The sequence below is a fragment of the Podarcis erhardii genome, assembly GCF_964252035.2.
Source record: "Podarcis erhardii genome assembly, chromosome: 11".
Lineage (NCBI taxonomy): Eukaryota > Metazoa > Chordata > Lepidosauria > Squamata > Lacertidae > Podarcis > Podarcis erhardii.
In genome coordinates, this window is record NC_138501.1 from 43044115 (window position 1) to 43063853 (window position 19739).

The 19739-nt window shown below is 40.3% G+C and overlaps 1 protein-coding gene across 11 annotated transcripts in view; it reads right to left on the reverse strand.

The window, feature by feature from the left end:
- NEDD4L (NEDD4 like E3 ubiquitin protein ligase) overlaps positions 1-19739 on the reverse strand; it is a 259868-nt gene that overhangs the window by 64803 nt on the left and 175326 nt on the right. For all 11 annotated transcript variants that reach the window (XM_081881381.1, XM_081881380.1, XM_081881382.1 and 8 more), the window contains 3 exons: positions 13788-13838; positions 1514-1575; positions 1238-1337 (listed from right to left, as the gene is read on the reverse strand). In XM_081881381.1, the coding sequence (XP_081737507.1) occupies positions 1238-1337; positions 1514-1575; positions 13788-13838 (213 nt within the window). The remainder of the gene's footprint in view (positions 1-1237; positions 1338-1513; positions 1576-13787; positions 13839-19739) is intronic.

The following is a 19739-nucleotide window of genomic DNA, read 5'->3' on the forward strand; positions in this document are numbered from 1 at the left end:
ATTTTGCTGCAAAGAGCAGCTCTGTTCTGCAATGTGACATAGCAAAATGGGAAGAAATTCTATGCTTGCTTCGTAACCCAGAATTGGCATTTATTCAATTAGGACTGAAAACAATGCTTCGTCCTCGAGGTCATCACTAGGAATAAAGGCTGAAATGGCTCGTATCTGATTCACTCACATCATGAAAAGATACAATTTCAATAGAAAGCTGTTCCAGCTCTCATGGCTGATTCATAAAACACTTTGGATGTGTTAACAGCGTGGGCTCTTTGGCTTGTGACAAATGACAAACTTACAAGTAACATCCACCCTAATGCATTGCCACCCACTCAAGCCACAGGTCACCAGCGCTGCAGCAACGTTTGAAGAAAGCAGTTGCATTGTAAGCTGCGATTGAAGTAGCATAATTGAGTAGTCAGATGAAAGCTTTTTCTGCAGATTTTGTTCTCCCTGCCGTAGCAATCCACGTCATATTCCGCTGAAAGGGTCCCATGAACTTGATGTTTCACTACTGAAACTATCTCTCTTGCCCACACATGCGGAATCGCTCTGTTTATGCATTTCAGCGTTTATTTTGAAAATTTATATGCTGCACCACCAACAACAAATCGTGTTCCAGGGCCACTCAGAAACATACTTAAAAATGTAAGCACGTAATGATAAGATAGAACCAATAGTAAAAAGAACAGAAATTGCAGCAAAGATTTAGCAGAGCAACATGTATTAGCTCTTAGAAACAAAACCTAGATATGAGGAAATTCTGTTCATCTTCTTCAAGGGACAAAGTGCTTGATAGAATATGGTGTCTCCCTTCTTTCTTGCAGAACTTGCAGATTATAACAATTTTCCATTACTGAAATTGAGCTTGGCCATCAAAGTTCATTTTTGTTAATAGCTGCAGAATCTGGCTGCTGTGCTGTAGACGGGAGCCTGAGTTGAATAACAAAACAAACTTGGCTCAGCTATCTGAATCTGGAGTAGCTGAGGTCCTCACTATTGTCCTGAAACTTTGACCTAAGCCCAGTGTTAATGTTTTTACACAATTGTAAGCTTTTGGTGTTTTATGGATCTGAAAGTCGCTGCGAAACTTTTTGTGTGGAAAGTGACGATTAAATGAAAGAAATAATAACAAGAATACCTTTTAGCAATATGATCAGTAAAGCAGAATGTCTATCAGATATGCAACAGTTACAGAGAAATAAAGAAATTTGGAAACCTCATATTTAAAGCAGTTTACCTCAGAATCCTCCCTCTGATCACCATCCTCTTCTTGCCCTCCGTTTTTTGGCATATATGCCATCTTCAGCCTCAGAAATCCCTTTACTCGAGATTTGTGACTACAGAGGAAATAGTAAAAAAGGAGGGATAAATAATGTCCTGTTGAACTTGAAAAGCACTTAGTTTTAGCTATCTATCAATCTGTACATAAACTGTAAATTACACAGTACACATATTATATCTTTACTATTCTTCTGTTATATTATTCATCTATAATATATGTCCATATTCTCACCTTCTTGGCCTGAGGAGGAAATCTTTAAAAGTATACGGCCTTTCCATGGTTGGGTCTTCAGTCTATTGGGACAAAAATCAAATCATTAATGCTCACGAACACATGAGTGCATGCTCTAGTAAAATGTAAACAGGAGACCTACAGAAATTACATTATTCCAAAGAACTCTGCTGCTCTTGCAACCATTGTGTATTGTCAGCTGAGCATTTCCACCAGGTGTCGCTCTCAACACCGCTAATAGCTCAGCCCAACAATCAATGCTATGGAAGCAGAAGTAATTACAGATGCACAAAGTTGTTTACTACTAATCTCAATGAAGCAATGGTCCAAGTCACAAGCAGAGGCCTGTTTTCCAATCACCAACTTTGAGAACGCACATTGCAAAGTGCCAAGAAGCACGATAACTGCGACAACTGAAGGCGCTGAGAACGACACGCACAATTTTTTTTTGGTTTAGCAGTCAGAGCTAGCTCCTACGTCTAAGATAGTCCACATGGCTTGTTCTATGAGACATTCCACAAACCAAAAAGATGAGGATTCCATGGGTATTTACTGTCAACACTTTCCCCCACCTAGCCCTACCAGAAGCTTATGTTCCAAAAGAAGCGGTCACATCATTTTCTCCAATTGTCAACAGTCCTGGAATTAAAATGACAGACTTGAATTCCTAGATGTCTCCGTCTATCAGAATCAAGGTAACGTGGAGCCATAACCAAATTTGCTAAGGATAGTCTGCAGACATATCTTACTTATATGGGATGACAATTATAGATTTTATATAGGAGTCATATCGATCAGAATCAAGATAATCTGGAGCCATAACCAAATTTGTCAAAGAAATTTTGCAGACTTTTCTTATTCATCTAGGGTGACAGTTATAGATTTGATAAAACAGTTGTATTAAATAACTACACAGAAGGACCAAGCTAAGTATTTGATAGTTTGGGTTTTTGCATTAAAAACTGCCCTCTCGGAACTTGTCATTGAAAATACAGGATTTTTTTAAAGAGTTGCATTAATGGAAGCAGTTCCCCTCCTCAGAAATATCAAGTTTTTGTGCAAGCATTAAATGGACAATTTCTGAAGGGGAAAGAAAACATATTAGCGCTAAGCATGCACTCCAGCAGGGGTCAGAATTTCATTGTAGAGTTGCTAACAAAATGCTTAAGGTCTTAATGTCCTATGTAAACAGTGATGACCAAGATAAAAGATACCCCCACAATCTTAGTGTTTGTGCAGCTGAAGCACAGAGAATTTGGGTCGGTCCTAGAATGCAGACTTTTCCTCGGTTGAAAAAAAAATAAAAAATCTTCAGATTACCTTTTTTTTTTGCAAAAATTTTATTAGTTTTTACAATATCAATGACAAACAAAAACATAAAACAAACAAAACATAACAAACATAAATCATAACCTTATTGAAAATAACAGTTATTTACTTTGTAAAACGACTTCCTCGTTTCCCCTTAGTTGAAATTCATTGCATATCGTTATAACGGTTTTCCAAATCCCAATTTTAATACCCTTTAAATTAAACATTAACATCTTTAAATCTTCTCCTTCTTGTATTAAACATATTATCTTATCAGTTAACATAGATACAATTCTAAGCCCTTTAAGTATCTGGACGCTATTTCCAGTTATTTTAGCTTAACAAATTTAGCTAAATAATCATTAAATTTCTTCCATTCTTCGTGGTGTTCCTCCTCCTTCTGGTCGCGGACTCTTCCTGTTAGATTGGCTAGCTTCATACAATCCATCATCTTCATCTGCCATTCTTCTACTGTTGGTAATTCTTGAGTTTTCCACTTTCTAGCTAACAAAATACGAGCCGCAGTTGTGGCATACAAAAATAGATCAACATCTTTCTTGGGCAATTCCGAACCTGTTATTCCAAGAAGAAAGGCCTCTGGTTTCTTTATAAATGTATATTTCAACTTTTTTTTCCCAATTCATTATAAATCTTTTCCCAGAAGTCTTTCGCCTCGAAGCAGGTCCACCACATATGAAAGAATGTTCCTTCCTTTTCTTTACATTTCCAACATGTATTATCACAATTATGATACATCTTTGCTAATTTTACAGGGGTCAAATACCATCTATACATCATTTCATAATATTTTCCTTTAACAAAGTACATGTGGTGAACTTCACCCCTTTCTTCCACAATCTTTCCCAGTCCTCAAACATTATGTTATAAAGACTCAATATGGAGGCCAAATGGCCGAAATATTGGGAAATCTTGGAACAAGAAGGTGATAAATTGAAATTGCAGAGTTTTGAGAAATTAAAAGATAAAGTGCGAGACTGGCTTCATTACCATCAGATAATGGAGGCTTTTAAACTGGACAGGAAAATTGGCTTCCAGACGGAAAAATCAAAACTGGAAACAGAATTGTTAGATCCTAAAACTAAGAATTTGTCAAGGATGTATAACTTGCTGTTGAAATGGAATACTCAAGATGAAACGGTTAAATCTGCTATGATTAAATGGGCACAAGATGTTGGACATAACATTATGTTGGCTGACTGGGAACAGTTATGGACCACAGGTATGAAATTTATGGCATGTAATGCCTTAAGAGAGAATATTATGAAAATGATATACAGGTGGTACATAACCCCAGTCAAGCTTGCAAAAATTTATCACTTGCCTGATAATAAATGTTGGAAATGTAAAGGAACTGAAGGTACATTTTTTCACCTTTGGTGGACATGCCCAACGATTAAGGCCTTCTGGGAAATGATCTATAATGAACTGAAAAAGGTATATAAATATACCTTCCTTAAGAAACCAGAGGCCTTTCTTCTGGGCATGGTCGGCCAATTGGTGTTAAAGAAAGATAGAACTTTTTTTATGTATGCAACAACAGCAGCAAGAATACTCATCGCGAAGTACTGGAAGACGCAAGATCTACCCACTCTGGAAGAATGGCAGATGAAGGTGATAGACTATATGGGACTGGCAGAAATGACCGGCAGAATCCGAGACCAGGGAAAAGAGACGGTGGAGGAAGATTGGAAGAAATTCAAAGACTATCTGCAGAGGCATTATAAAATTAATGGACATTAGTGTGATGTTGGATAAAAATTAAGTGGTTACCAGCTGTAATGTAGAGGTTGAGTAATAAGTTACGATAAGTTATAACAAGTTATAATAAGGATTTGCTGAATTAAGAATTTGAACGGGAATACAAAAGGGGGAGGTGAGAGGAGGTCTGGGAAATAAGTTAATGGAAATGAGTAATGGAAACTACATTTGTTTTAACTGTTCTTTTTTGCTTTTGTATTTTTGTGTTTTTATTATTTCTTTTTTTTGTGTATGTTTATTTTTTGTATCAATTGGAAACTTCAATAAATATCATTTAAAAAAAACAAAACAAACATTATGTTATGTCCTAAATCTTTTGCCCAATCTATCATCACCGATTTAACTTGTTCATCTTTCGTATGCCAGTCCAGCAAAAGTTTGTACATTTTAGATAAGTTTTTACCTTCAGTATCTAACAACTCCATCTCCAACTTAGATTTTCCCTGAAAATCTAAGTCAGATTACCATTTTAAAAAATAACTATTAATCAATCTTACAACCTTGATATGAACTTTTATATTGTTTAACTGGAAACAAAGATTTTCTTCTCAGCAACATAGCATCTTAATTTGTACTTGTCTGATTTCTATTTATGAACATGCAAATGACAATGGCCCTACTTAGGTGGCAGGGAATGGAGACTGCAATGAGAGTCTGCCTTGAGCCCTGCCTCAAACATCCCTGAGCACACCGACTAGACTACAGTCAATCTCCAGTTGAGAGGCCAGGTCTGAAGGGAGATTCTATGTGTTGGTGCTACTCAAAGTGTTGGTGCTGACCTTTAAAGCCCTAAACGGCCTCGGTCCAGTATACCTGAAGGAGCGTCTCCACCTCCCATCATTCTACCCAGACACTGAGGTCCAGCGCCAAGGGCCTTCTGGCGGTTCCTTCGCTGCAAGAAGCCAAGTTACAGGGAACCAGGCAGAGGGCCTTCTCGGTAGTGGCACCCACCCTGTGGAACGCCCTCCCACCAGATGTCAAAGAGAACAACTACCAGACTTTTAGAAGACACCTGAAGGCAGCCCTGTTTAGCGAAGCTTTTAATGTTTAATAGACGATTGTATTATAATATTCTGTTGGAAGCTGCCCAGAGTGGCTGGGGAAACCCAGCCAGATGGGCGGGGTATAAATAAATTATTATTATTATTATTATTATTATTATTCGCATTTAGCTGCGTGTGTTAAAAACCCTACTTGTACACAGGAACCCTGTCTTATCTAAGTGCATTTGCCATGGGCACCCAAGTGCTTTAGCATTAGAACTCAAAGATGCGATCCTTAAAACTGATATGACTCTGCATGTTCCTTCAGTATCTCACCATAGAAAACACATTCAAATACAAATCAATAGACATTTAGGAGAGAGATGTGATGATGGTCTACAAGACTATTCCTCAGAACAGAATGCTGGTGGAACATCTCATTTTCAGTACTTGGTATTTCCAGACAGGTCTGGGGAAATTAAGACCCTGGAGAGTTGCTGCCAGCCCGTGTAGGAAGATGGAGAAGTGGAATGATTCAGTGTAAAATATGAGGATCGTAATACTGATTTTACAGTGTTATAGTAAAGGTTATACATGAAAGATAATACAGGCGAAGCACCTTGGGAAGTCTGGGAAAGCATTTCGTCGTCATTATTGATAATCATGGCTTAAAATGGGGCTTGCTGAGCCAAAAAGAAAATTCTAATTTGGCTTGTTTAAAGAACAAGACAGCAACTGACACATATCAATACATGATAATGTATCAATACATGATAATGGCAAATTCACACCTATATGACTGCCAGCTTCTGGACTACATACGAAAATCTAGAACAGCGAATCTGTTTAATAAGGGGAAATAATGTTTGGCAGACCATCAAGAGTCATAAGAAAGTGGGGGGGGGGGTGTTGAAGGGTGAGCTAGGCAGAAAGAGAAATACATTTCCTGTAAAATGTATTCCCTTTTTTTTCCTAAGCCAACAATGTCTCTCACAAGGTTGTTGCAAGAATAAATGAGATAAGTGTTATAATGCACTTTGTACATTTAACAGAAATGATTAATTATAGTAATAAAATGGTGTGTGCTGATTGAGGATATTGGAAGGCTTCCAACTACACTGTAAATTTTTAATGCAGATACTTAACCCAAGAATGAAACTGCTCAGACATTTCTTTAAAACCTGCATTATGAGAGCAAATGGACTAGAGCAGCTGCACTGAAGACGTATTAAAATCCCAGACGAAAATGAACTTGCTGCATTCAGGACTCCAGGCACAGCAGCAGAAACTGTGAAAATACAGTCTGGGATTGTTCTTCATCTCCACTCGCTGCTAGATGGGGGAACCCTTTGAAAGACCTGGACTCTGGCCTGATCTGACACTGCGGTTGTCTGCTAGAGATTTTTCTATCAAAGCACCGAGCAGCTGATTCCAGCCCAAAGGAGAATAATACGATAGAACCATTACAGAATAAGATGGTTTGCCTAGGAAGAAAAATGTCACCCAAATTTGCACGCTCGCATATTATGTGCAGAGATCAGAACACAATATTTCTTCTGCCACACAGACGCTAGCTAGTACTGGCCTGAACACGTCTGCCAATATATATATATATCCACTCTGAGAATGCCCATTTGCCTACACGGAAACCTTTGAGGGAATTTCTGCAAATGGATCTAAGCAAGCACATTTTACATGAGTAACAAAGCCTTGTAAACTGGAACCCACAGAGAAATACTTGTTACTGGAAAAAAAATGGGAATGAGATTTTTCCTTGCCCCGTGGACAGTCGGAGGCTACCAACCTCTTAGGGAACGCTAACTCAAAGGTAAACAGTAGCATCCCAAGAAAAGCAGCTGAGAAAACTCAAAACAGCAAGCTCCCTTCTTGCACAACAGCTGCCTGGCAGCCCCAAGGAGTGAAAAGCCTCCATCTATTCTGCTATTTATTAATCCTAATCAACATTCAGTTCATGCCAGCAGCCAGGCATATGCAGCCAGACGCGCAGAGCTACATCAGTTTGTATGATCTTGCAGAAAGGAAGACGTCTTTACAAGCCCGCAGTGGTCGTGTCCACACAAAATGTTAAACCATGGTCTAGTGCAAGGGTAGATAAATATTTCTGCTTTGCCCCTGAGGGCTGTAAGGAACAGTGTGTAGGGTGATCAGGGGTTACATGCCAGGGGGTATAGCCAAAATTCTCTCTCTCAAACACACCCATCCCTCCTCCTCCAACAGAGCTGTGAGAAGAATTCAATTTCGCTTTTATTGAATTAAGTGTTACTGAGTATTATGTTCAAACCGAGGATCCTAGCTTAAAACAGATTCCGATGAAATGAATAAACCAGATTCATAGCCCATGGTTTAAAGCTGACATTTTACTCACCCATGTCTGCGGTACAGGAAACAGATAAGTATAGACAAAGTAAGCAGAATTAAATTCCTGGCTGTGGTATTAGTAATATGTATTACCACAGTACTATTACATGTTTGGCTTTCTTCCTTTTAATAGAATAATGTAATCTCAAAGAGTCTTGTTTGCCTAAAATCCTTAAGCTGCAACCTCTGATGTGTGGTATAACATTTTCCACAAGCTTCTCCACTGCTGTATTTTTCTGCAAAAAAATTCCTTTTTTTTTTTTTAAAAAAAAGAAGAAATGCATTGTTTGCTAACAGTAACATAATGGATAGATACAATGCAAGCAAAATTGGGAAACTTGCATTGCAAAACAGTCAAATCTAAAATGAAAGGCGTATGCTATTTTCGGCCGGTTGGCCCTGTGAATGTCGTGTATTTATGAACACAGCTCTTCAAATCTGCTAAAGTTATCTTGTTAACAGTTTTCAGTGCCTCCATTTACTTTCTCTCAACAAGGTTATTACAACAGTTGAGTTGTCAAATCTAAAAATGCTTACAAATATTCTACTAAAAGCAATTTCCAGCGAAAACTTTGCATTTGTATGAATACTATGTTTATTAGGGGCTTTCGCTCTTGCTTGCTGCCCACCTACCCACGACCCTCAGCCAACCCCCCTCCCTTTACAACTCGCCAAAAAAATCCTCCCCTTACAGCTTTGCCCCCCAAACCCTCTCCACTCTTTCTGTACAGCTTGCCCCCCAAAACTATCCCTATCTCCTTACAAACTCATCCGACAACCACCCGCCCGCCACCACCCATCCCTGTGCTTGCTCTGTTGCTGCCGCAGAAGTGAGTTCCTCTCCGCCAAGTGAAGTAAGTTTGCTTTTTAAAATACAGGCCTTCTTCTCTTAGCAGCAGGGGGCAAACGAAGGGGAGAAAGACTTTCTCACTTTCATTCCCTTCCCCTGCAGCCATTTGTGGCAGTGGGGTTGTGGGAGGGCCTACCTGGGCTGGCCACTTGCCCACTCACTCGACCTACTTGCTGTGAGATTCTTGAGCAGGGGTCAGCAAACTTTTTCAGCAGGGGGCCGGTCCACTGTCCCTCAGACCTTGTGGGGGGCCGGACTATGTTTTTTTTGGGGGGGGGGGGAATATATGAACAAATTCCTATGCCCCACAAAAAACCCAGAGATGCATTTTAAATAAAAGGACACATTCTACTCATGTAAAAACACACTGATTCCTGGACCATCTGTGGGCCGGATTTAGAAGGTGATTGGGCCGGATCCGGCCCCTGGGCCTTAGTTTGCCTACCCGTGTTCTTGAGCTACGCTCGCCATTTTAACTTGTCTGCCCACTCGGTCGTCAATGTGGTGACAGACAAGCACCAAGTACACAGTATGGAGAGAAATGACATAAAAGTTTGCTTTTATGATCCCCATTGCATCACATGTTTCAGTTAAGGTACTCTGGGCAAGTGGTGAAAAAACAACACATATTTAACAGCATGTAGAATTGACAGCACATGCTTTTTTCAGTGTTGCTTAGCTGAGTCAAAATAACATGCTAACTCAAAACTGGGGGGTGGGGGGTGGATTAGCGCACTGGACGTTTTTTGTCAGAAAACTCAGACCACGTGCTCATTTATGGATGCGTAAATGGATACTACACAGCTGTTAGCCATTAACACACCCCCCTCAAAAATTCTAGATAATATTCAGTTACTCCCCACTGCAGTAGTTGCACTTTGAAGCTGTGTGGCTCCCAGGACTGTGGGGAGCTGTGTGGACATTTATAGGTATGGATGCAGAGAAGAAAATCAGTTGCTGTGCTCTGTCTTTTTAGTATCCATTTTCTACCTGTGAATTGGTATTTCTGGAGGAAGAAGGATTTCTACTGCTTCCTGTCAAGTTAACAGCATGACCATTTTATCAAATTTATGACGGTCCCCTCTTCCACTGATTCACAACAGGAACCAAGTCATGCAAAAATATATATTTACCCAATTTAGCCTTCAAGAAGTATTCAGCAGCCATTCCACCCAGTTCTCATTCCCAAGCGATATATCCACAGAGCATTTCTACCCACGAGTCTCCTGCAGAGCTAAATATTTAGCTAGCTTTCTTTAAAAGGCCAGCTTGATGTGAAAACCCTTATTTGTCGGGATGAAACACAGTCTGTTTTTCAGTTCTGAACAGTTTTCAGCAAGAGTGTTTTCACTGTGCAAAAGGAGAATTTCCATGGAGCAGACAAGTGACTAAAATGTGTTAAGAGTCTCCAAAAGCAGTGCCACTGTCTGACACTGGGAAGATGGGCATTAAAAACATTCTCCTTGTTCTAGGCTTGAATGTTTGCTTGTTAACACATTTTTAATGCTTCCTTATTCTTGGTGAGTGCATCAGTCAAGTCCATAAGCATGTGTCTTGCATATAAAAGAGATCAGAAGGCTGTGAATTCGCTATTTCTGCTCTCTCTAACAATGGTCTAGAACTGGAAGCTTTACATCATTTTTATTTCAGTGTAATAGATGTGAACTTTGATGTAAGACTATGAAAACAGGTGCAGCAATACAGACCATGCGTTTCCCTCCTTTCACTTTCCGCAGTAAACTATCATGTAGCTTTACATCTGCACCAAGGTTAACTCTAACTATGGTTATTTTCACACCAGGGTTTGCAGGTGTTCATCTGCCCATGTTTGAACGCTTGCCTAGAAAGTGCTGCGGCTTCCAGCTACAAAATGGCTATCGTTGGGGGCATGGTGATAACAAAAAATTAGGGACAGTACAGTCATTGCTGCTTCGCCACCACCAATCAACAAGTCCTGTATGTTGGTACATCCTGCTGGTTCTGATTGTGGCGACCACAACAGTATTGATCACACACAGAGAGCAATGCCCATGCTCTCTAATAACAGGGAGCATTCCCTAGTACCAGACACACCTCAGCCGCTGTCTGTTGCACAGACAGCACATGAACACACTCACCCGAAGCATACAGACCACAGTCATCTCTCTCAGTCACCCATGCATCTATCCCTCTCTCTGCCCAGGTGCATCTTTCTGAATCACACACACATCCAGAAAAACGCCTCCAAAGAAGGACCTACCCTTGAAATAAAACCAATCCTCCCTCAAAATAAAAATTCAAGGGCCACCGTCCAGGTGCCCACAGATTGGTGATCCCTACACTATGGCTTCATATGCCACAGTTTATGAACCTGTCAACAAGCACCACAGATGTGATTCCCTTCCCCTGTTTACTGGCTTTGGAACAGCGATCCTGGCTTGCATTAAGTCAAGGGCTCCTTGTTGTATCTTTGCATGGATCCAGCACACAACAGGAAGGGGGAGATGGGTGTGTCCATGGTACTATGACACCACGGACAAATGTCCAAAGACAGCCAGAGGGGTTGCAAACTCTGGTTCAAATATTGGGTTACATCCAAGACGTTGACAAGCTCCATTGAAATCAATGGGATGTCAGCTAATAATGACTAAATTCCATTGACTTTGATGGATCTGTTTCTAAGGAGGACTAAGTTTGGATCAAAGCCATAGCTGGCATTAATATTGGTACAGATGCAATATGGCGCTGTGATCAGCTTGGAGAGATGGTCTCATTAGGTGGTGCTGGGAATTTTCTACTCTGCCCCGTAGTCTTAGGCATATGTGTTTTCAGGTTTCCACCTTGTCCCCTATGCTTTCTAACACCTACAGGAAACCACTGGGGAAAGCCATTTGTACACCGATGAGACAGCTCTTTGATTAAGAGGTTTATAAATATTCTAAATAAATTAGTAAAATTTGGCAGGTTGGACTGAGATATCAGTAATATCCCGATGCAGCGCTATCTCTGTTTTCTACCTACAAATCGCAGGGAGGCTGTAGAACTGTTGGAACAGGTGTGCATAGGCTGGTTGGGACAGAAACATTACAAGAATTCTGCAACAGGCTTAAGAGATCTATAAGTGTGCACTGGCTCATTATAATTTGGTGTTTGCAATAACTGCAATTGCTTTTCCCCCCACGGTATTTTGAACATCTTTTCCCATCAGTGCTTTGGGGTTTCTCAGTGTGTTTTGCAGAAAACTCAGACTAGACACACTTTCTGGAATCTGTTGTTCTCCTGCTCTTAAAGGCAATGTTTTCTGTTACAGGGACTTCTCATTATCAACGACAAAGCACATTCAATGTTGTTATTTTATGTTTAATTAAAAAAAAAAAGACAGAAGCTTTCAACGGGAACCATGTTGCTTTCCTACATTTAGCAGCTGCATGGGGGGCTGACGCCACTGACATAAGATGGAAACAGCTATTTCAAAAGAGCCCTGTGGCATCGCACGTAGTTTTTCCACAAGGAATAGAAAATTGCAAAGAGCTAATTTTTTTTATGAATCATTTGGAACAGAGTATTACTTCTAACTAGGTCCCAAGTGGTTTAGTTTTAGAGCAGCAGCAGGGAACCTTTCTGAAAACACTTTTGTGGTTGTCAACCGGTTTGACAAATGGAGTTAAAACATTAGAGCTTATTAGGAACGTTTAACAAGTTTTCTGCTGGCTGTGCTCTGGTGCAATTCAGGAGAGGACACTAATCTCCGGTTAGTGACAACTCTACCAGGTTGAATGTCTAGCACATTTGTAAAACTCAGCACTAAAACCACAACTGAGATCAATACCAGCAGTAGAATAAGAATTCCTATTACTTAATCTCATGTCGTGATTCTTTTGCTCTTTTTATATACAGTGGCACCTTGGAAGTTGAACGGAATCTGTTCTGGAAGTCTGTTTGACTTCCAAAATGTTCAGAAATCAAGGCATTGCTTCTGATTGGCTGCAGGAAGCTCCTGCAGCCACTTGGAAGCTGCGGAAGTCGCGTTGGACGTTTGGGTTCCAAAGAACGTTCGCAAACCAGAACACTCACTTCTGGGTTTGCGGTGTTCGTGAGCCAAAACATTCAACTTGCAAGGCGTTTGGGATCCAAGGTACAACTGTACTCAAGACACTTGAACTCTAAGCTTTTAACCAGTGCTTTGTGGGGTTCTTCAAGTGTTTTGGACTGTAACTCCTATCGGTCCCAGCTAGCATGGCCAATGGTCATGGGTGAAAGCAGCGGGACAGCAAAACACTGGGGAAGGCTGCTTTAAATGCTAAAGAACCAGGAATATATGGTGGAAGCAAACTGCTGCTATATGGTACGTTGCATTTGTTGCCTGTAGAGTGGCCAACAGAACAAGTTACGTCATCAGCTCACATTGGGTGTTGCATATCATCCTAATATATAAAAATGGTGCAGCTCCTGCCTATCTTATCCTTGGCTGAGCACCATCTGAATGGCTAACTCCATCCATCCCTACATGCACTGCTACTGATGCTAGAGTAAGTTACCAAATATGGGCTTGGTATCTATGTGTTTCCGTAGTCTGTAAAGGCCTATCATGGGGCTTTAGAAATTTGCCCTAAAGTTACAGAGGGGAAGGGAAAGCCACTCTTCTCCACACATGAACCAGATGATAGGGGTTTCTGGAGCTCCTCTCTTCTCTTTTGTTCCTCTACTCCACCCTGACATCATGCAGATTTGGGACTGTGATGCAGTACTACATTTTTATGTATATAGGAAGATATTGTTTAAACCAGGGATGGGGAGCCTGTAGACCTGCTCCCCCCTGATGTTGCTGGACTACCAACTCTCATAATCCCTGACAGTTGGCCCTGTTGGTTTGGGGTCAATGGGAATCGGAGTCCAGAAAGATCTGTAGAGTCACAGATTCCCCATCCTTGGTTTAAGCCATTGTCCCAGGAGCTTGGATGCAGTAGAGAAGGTTGTAAATAAAATATCTTACCGGAAGATGATTAAGTGGCACATCCACTTGACCCAGGAAGTCGTCTCTGGTCTGTTAATGAAACAGAAAAGACATTAAATCATCATTAAGGCATAATTTGTTCATTAAATCAGTCCAACTGATGACATTATATCATGCTAATTTCTGTAGCAGCCTTGAACATTATCAACTGCATACCCCCAAAACGCCTCCCCTTACGGAGCCAATGTCTTCTGTTAGTAAAAGCATTCCAATTATTTCTAACGTTGCTTCTGCCCTCACGCAGGCTCACATGATATTTAATAGTCGGTAAAAATAAAAGTTGAGAGTCAAAAGCTCTGCAATGTTTTTCTTCATTTCAAAGTCAGCAAAAAGTGCATCAGAACCTCAGATGTGGTTAAAACAACGAGCCTTTTTTAGCACTTTTGCACTATGGTGATGTTATTTCCTGATGGAAAAGCAAGTTATTCTTTCTGAAAGAAAAGTTAATGCCACCTTTAAGAGTTACATAAGTGCCTTCAGGCTCACTAAGCGTTCCTCAACGTAGAGATCTCCCTGTTCATTGCAATGGACAGATCTGGTCCATGCATGCAAAGTGATGACCAATTTCTCCGGGACAATAAATGACTTACTGTCCAAAGATTAATTACCTGCACATACTAGGAAGATAGGAAGTTCCCTTATACTGAGTTTGGCAATTGTTGGAAGACACAAGATTTGCCCACCCTGGAAGAATGGCAGATGCAAGTGATAGACTACATGGAGATGGCAGAAATGACTGGCAGAATCCGAGACCTGGGAGAAGAGTCGGTGGAAGAGGACTGGAAGAAGTTTAAAGACTATTTGCACAAATATTGTAAAATGTTTGAATGTTAAAAAGATGTTGGATATAAAGACAATATGGCATTAGTGACATAGTCAAAAGGAGTATGCAAAAAAGTGTGAAAAAGAAAGGGGGAAAAGACCAGAGTAATGTTATGTCAAATGTATATTAAGTGGTATAAGGGACTAAGTTATAAAGATTAGGTAAAAAATGATGTGGAAAGAGAAGAAAAATTGGAGACATAATAGGTTGAAACATATAATTATAAACGAGGTTTGAAAGAGGGTCAGAATTTGCTGAACTTGATTGTGTAAAGGGGAACACAAAAAAGGGAGATGCGAGGAAGTCAAGAAAGAGGATTATAGAACTATGAAGTTAAAAATTGGATTTCTTCTTTGTTTCTTTTAAATGTTTTTATTGTTTTTTTTTCTTTTTCTTTTTTGATATATCTGTTTTTGTTGTATGTCTGTCTTACTTATGTTTCTGTTTTGTAAAATCTCAATAAATATCTATTAAAAATATATATATATACTGAGTTTGGCAACTGGTCCTTCTATCTCGGTATCATTTACATTGGCTGACACCAAAGTTTTCCTACAGGAGAATGTGCCAACCATACCTAGGCATGCCATGTGCTGAAATGGGGATTTCTGGTATGCAAGACACATGCTCTATCACTGAGCTATGGCCCTCCCATATCTGTAAACAAATCCTGGACCAGGAGTATCTTTTAGAATTAGCAGAGTTAAAAGCAAATTGGGAGAAACAGTTAAAAGCAAGTACAGTATATACAAGTTTTCAAAAGATGAATCAAAGCCAAGAATAGCTAAAAGCAGATTAAAACACATGTAACTTCTTTATATAAACAAACATAATTTTTATTAAATTTTCTAATTTACATTTCAAAGCATTCATTTAGACAACCTTACATCAAAAACTTCCCTTCTTCTCTTCCCGTGGTTCATTTTGCATACCATACATCCCTGCATATTTTACATGAACTAAACCATTCGGTAATCCATTGTTACATCCATCAAAAATTATTTTCAGGGTTGAATTTATCTTAAAGCTACCAGCGTTTTTAAATAAACACAATTGTCACCCATATATTCAATAAACATTTTCCAGTCTTCTTTAAAAGTACATTCTTCTTGTTCTCTTGCTCTATAAGTTAAAATATGTGAGCTGTGTATATTCCATCGGTTTATGTTGCCATTCTTCTTTAGTTGTTTGTAAATTGAGTCTTCTACTGCTAATCAGAGGCTTCCTGTTGAATCCGTTGGCTGATTCTGAATCTGTTGAATCTGTCGACTGAGCACCCATGCAACACAGAGGTGATATTTGAAGCTTTTGTTTTTCTTATTTTTAAAAAAAATTTTGTTTGTGTTGCTTTTTCATTTTTTTGACTGTGACTTGTTCTTCATTTTATGGGACTGACTTGTGACTGCGGCTTGTGACTCCGTTTTTGTGACTGTGTGGAACCCAGTTCAGCTACTAATTGATTGATTGTGTGACTGCAGAAATGGATAAAAGCCCTCCATCCAAACAATGACATGTAAGAAAAAATAATTTTAATTTTTATCATCTACAGTACTGTCTTATTTATTTTATAGTACAGTACATTGATTATTAAGGGACGCGGGTGGCGCTGTGGGTAAAACCTCAGCGCCTAGGACTTGCCGATCACATGGTCGGTGGTTCGAATCCCCGCGGCGGGGTGCGCTCCCATCGTTCGGTCCCAGCACCTGCCAACCTAGCAGTTCGAAAGCACCCCCGGGTGCAAGTAGATAAATAGGGACCGCTTACCAGCGGGAAGGTAAACGGCGTTCCGTGTGCTGCGCTGGCTCGCCAGATGCAGCTTGTCACGCTGGCCACGTGACCCGGAAGTGTCTGCGGACAGCGCTGGCTCCTGGCCTATAGAGTGAGATGAGCGCACAACCCTAGAGTCTGGCAAGACTGGCCCGTATGGGCAGGGGTACCTTTACCTTTACCTTTTTACATTGATTATTGCTTTCATTTTATGGATCAATGGTCTCATTAGATAAAAATCATGTTAAATTACTGTTTTAGGGGTTGTTTTTAGAAGTCTGGAGTAATCCATTTTGCATTACTTTCTATGGGAAAGGATGCCTTGGTTTTAGAACGCTTTGGTTTTGGAACAGACTTCCGGAACGTATTAAGTTTGGGAACCAAGGTACCACTGTATAAGTATTCAATATGCTTATAGGTTGCATTGCATTGTTCTTGTTGGCATCTGCCCATCTCGGGAGACAATGGAAGACTGCGTCTTCAGGGGTGTAGCATTTTGGGGGAGTAAAGTGAACGCTAATGCAGTATTTTCAAACCTCACCTTAAAAGAATTCCAACCTTCAGTTTAAAAGAGAGATTAGTTCATGAATTAGGGGTGGCATTATTTTTCTCCATCCTCCCCCCAAATGTCCACTTTTTCCACTGGAAAAAAAATTAAATGAACTCAGTATAAAGATGGGGGATTTCTTTCTCCAATCTTCCAATTTCTGCATCACACCCCTGGACTTGCCCTTCCCTTCAATTGTCTCTCCTACTGGACCAGAGCATACCAGGCACTCCTGTCTTCCACTGGCCAAAGTACTGGAGCCTCAGATTCAGGGTCTGTCCTTCCAGTGAGCACTCAGGGCTGATTTCCTTCAGAATGGAGAGGTTTGATCTTCTTGCAGTCCATGGGACTCTCAAGAGTCTCCTCCAGCACCATAATTCAAAGCATCAATTCTTCGGCGATCAGCCTTCTTTATGGTCCAGCTCTCACTTCCATACATCACTACTGGGAAAACCATAGCTTTAACTATACGGACTTTGTCGGCAAGGTGATGTCTCTGCTTTTTAAGATGCTGTCTAGGTTTGTCATTGCTCTTCTCCCAAGAAGCAGGAGTCTTTTAATTCGGTGACTGCTGTCACCATCTGCAGTGATCATGGAACCCAAGAAAGTAAAATCTCTCACTGCCTCCATTTCTTCCACTTCTATTTGCCAGGAGGCGATGGGACCAGTGGCCATGATCTTAGTTGTCTTTGTCCATGGAGTTTTCTTGGCAGGGATACTTGAGTAGCTTGCCGGTTTCTGCTCCAGGTGGAACACGTTTAGTCAAAACTCTCCGCTATGACCTGTCCATCTTGGGTGGCCCTGCACGGCATAGCTCATAGCTTCACTGAGTTGTTCAAGCCCCTTCGCCATGACAAGGCAGTGATCCATGAAGGAGTGTATATTAATGGTGTGGTACAAATGAAAAGGAAAACCTTAAACAGTGCACAAGTTGGCTGCTTCTCTACCTGGTGTCCCATGGTAGTTGGAATACACTGAAAATGCATTAATTTAAACTTCTGATCTAAATGTGCTGTACTCTTGCTGCTTCATTTAAGATAAAAACCAAAATTAGCCTTAGGCTTCTAAAATGCCTAATTATTCTGTCAAATTAGAAACTGCCCATTATTCACTGACTAGCAGAAAGTGAACTGACTGACATTTGAAATGCTTATTCCATCAAACTGAAGGACAGGGAGACAAAAAAATGTGGAGATACTGATAACATGAAAGATTATTTGAAATATGCAAATTATACCTTGGAGCAAGTTCTGCAGAAACAGAAGTTACTGGAATGGGCAGCCTTTGCTATAGCTTCATTAGGCAATGTTTAATGTCATTCATTAGCTAATTTCTTGGACAGCAACAAATCCACCCAATTTAAACAAGGCATGAAATCCATCCATTTATACAACTGTGACTAAGATCCATTCAACTAGTTCTGTGTGTCCAAACATATTTTGGACTTGCATTTCACGAATCCTATCTAACCAGATGGTTCTGAAACTTTGAAGTTATAAAGGAAGTCTGTGATACCTTTTAACATCCTTTCAGTAAATTCCCCAAACATTTGATAGATTTTTACAGGTTAGCATGACCCACATACTGCTAGACTTTGGGTTTTTACTACTACTGCTGCTGTGATTGAGGTATTATTATTAATAACAACAACAACAATTTGTTGCTGTTATTTTACAAAAGAAAAAATAATAATACGCAACATTTCAATAAAACCATTATAAAACCCAGCATATGCAACAGCAAATATTTCTACTATGGATTTTTCACACATTTTACTTACCAAGCAAAAGTAAATTTATTAATTTAAGCCGGATATCTTTTGAAATCCCAAGTCGTGTTACAACTTTTCAGAACCCCGTATTTTTGGAATTTGAAAGTTGAAAAATTCAATGTGTCCTACTGTGGGAGGACTTGTCTTCAGGTTTGCAACGTGGCCAGCAATGTCACAAGACTCTCTGTCAGACCCAGACCAGCAGGTTGTATTACTGCGTAAGTGTAATATTGGGACAAAGGATGGCCTGGTTGCACTTGGGTTCAGAAAGGCCTAGGGCAGGCATGGCCAAACTTGGCCCTCCAGCTATTTTGGGACTACAATTCCCATCATCCCTGACCACTGGCCCTGTTAGCTAGGGATGATGGGAGTTGTAGTCCCAAAACAGCTGGAAGGCCAAGCTTGGCCATGCCTGGTCTAAGGTGTGCCCATTATCTCACCAGGCCATGAGGACACCAGGCCATTATCTCACCAGGCCATGAGGACAGGCCATGGAACATTATAGTAGCAAAGGAAATTGGGAGACTAAAGGTGGACAACACAAAGCAAGTATCAACTTGTACTGAACAATAAGAACTTCAGGAGGTGAGGAAGTGGGGCATGTCTGTGTGTCTCCTTGTCCAGCACGACCATTCACTTTTGTCCCTAGAACCATGACATGAATCCAAACTAGGCGATTAGGAGACTCTTTCAACGAACAGGAAAGGAACTTGCTCCAACCTTGAGAGTCAAAGCAACTCTTCCAAAATGGAAAAGGAAAGAGAGGGGGTAGGGAGGGTCTCTTTTTCTCTGATCCATATCATCAGGCTTCAAAGACCATTACTTGCTCTAAGGAAAAGCAAACGTTTTAACCGGTCAGCTTAACAATCATGCTATTCACTCGTGTGCAAATTGCTTTAGGTGGAAATATGGCTACTGAAGTGAACATGCATAGAAATACGCATCAGCCTCCTTGCTTCAGTAAAAACAACAACAGAATTCGAATATATTGTTACCCCATTTTCCAGTGCCTTTTTCATTATT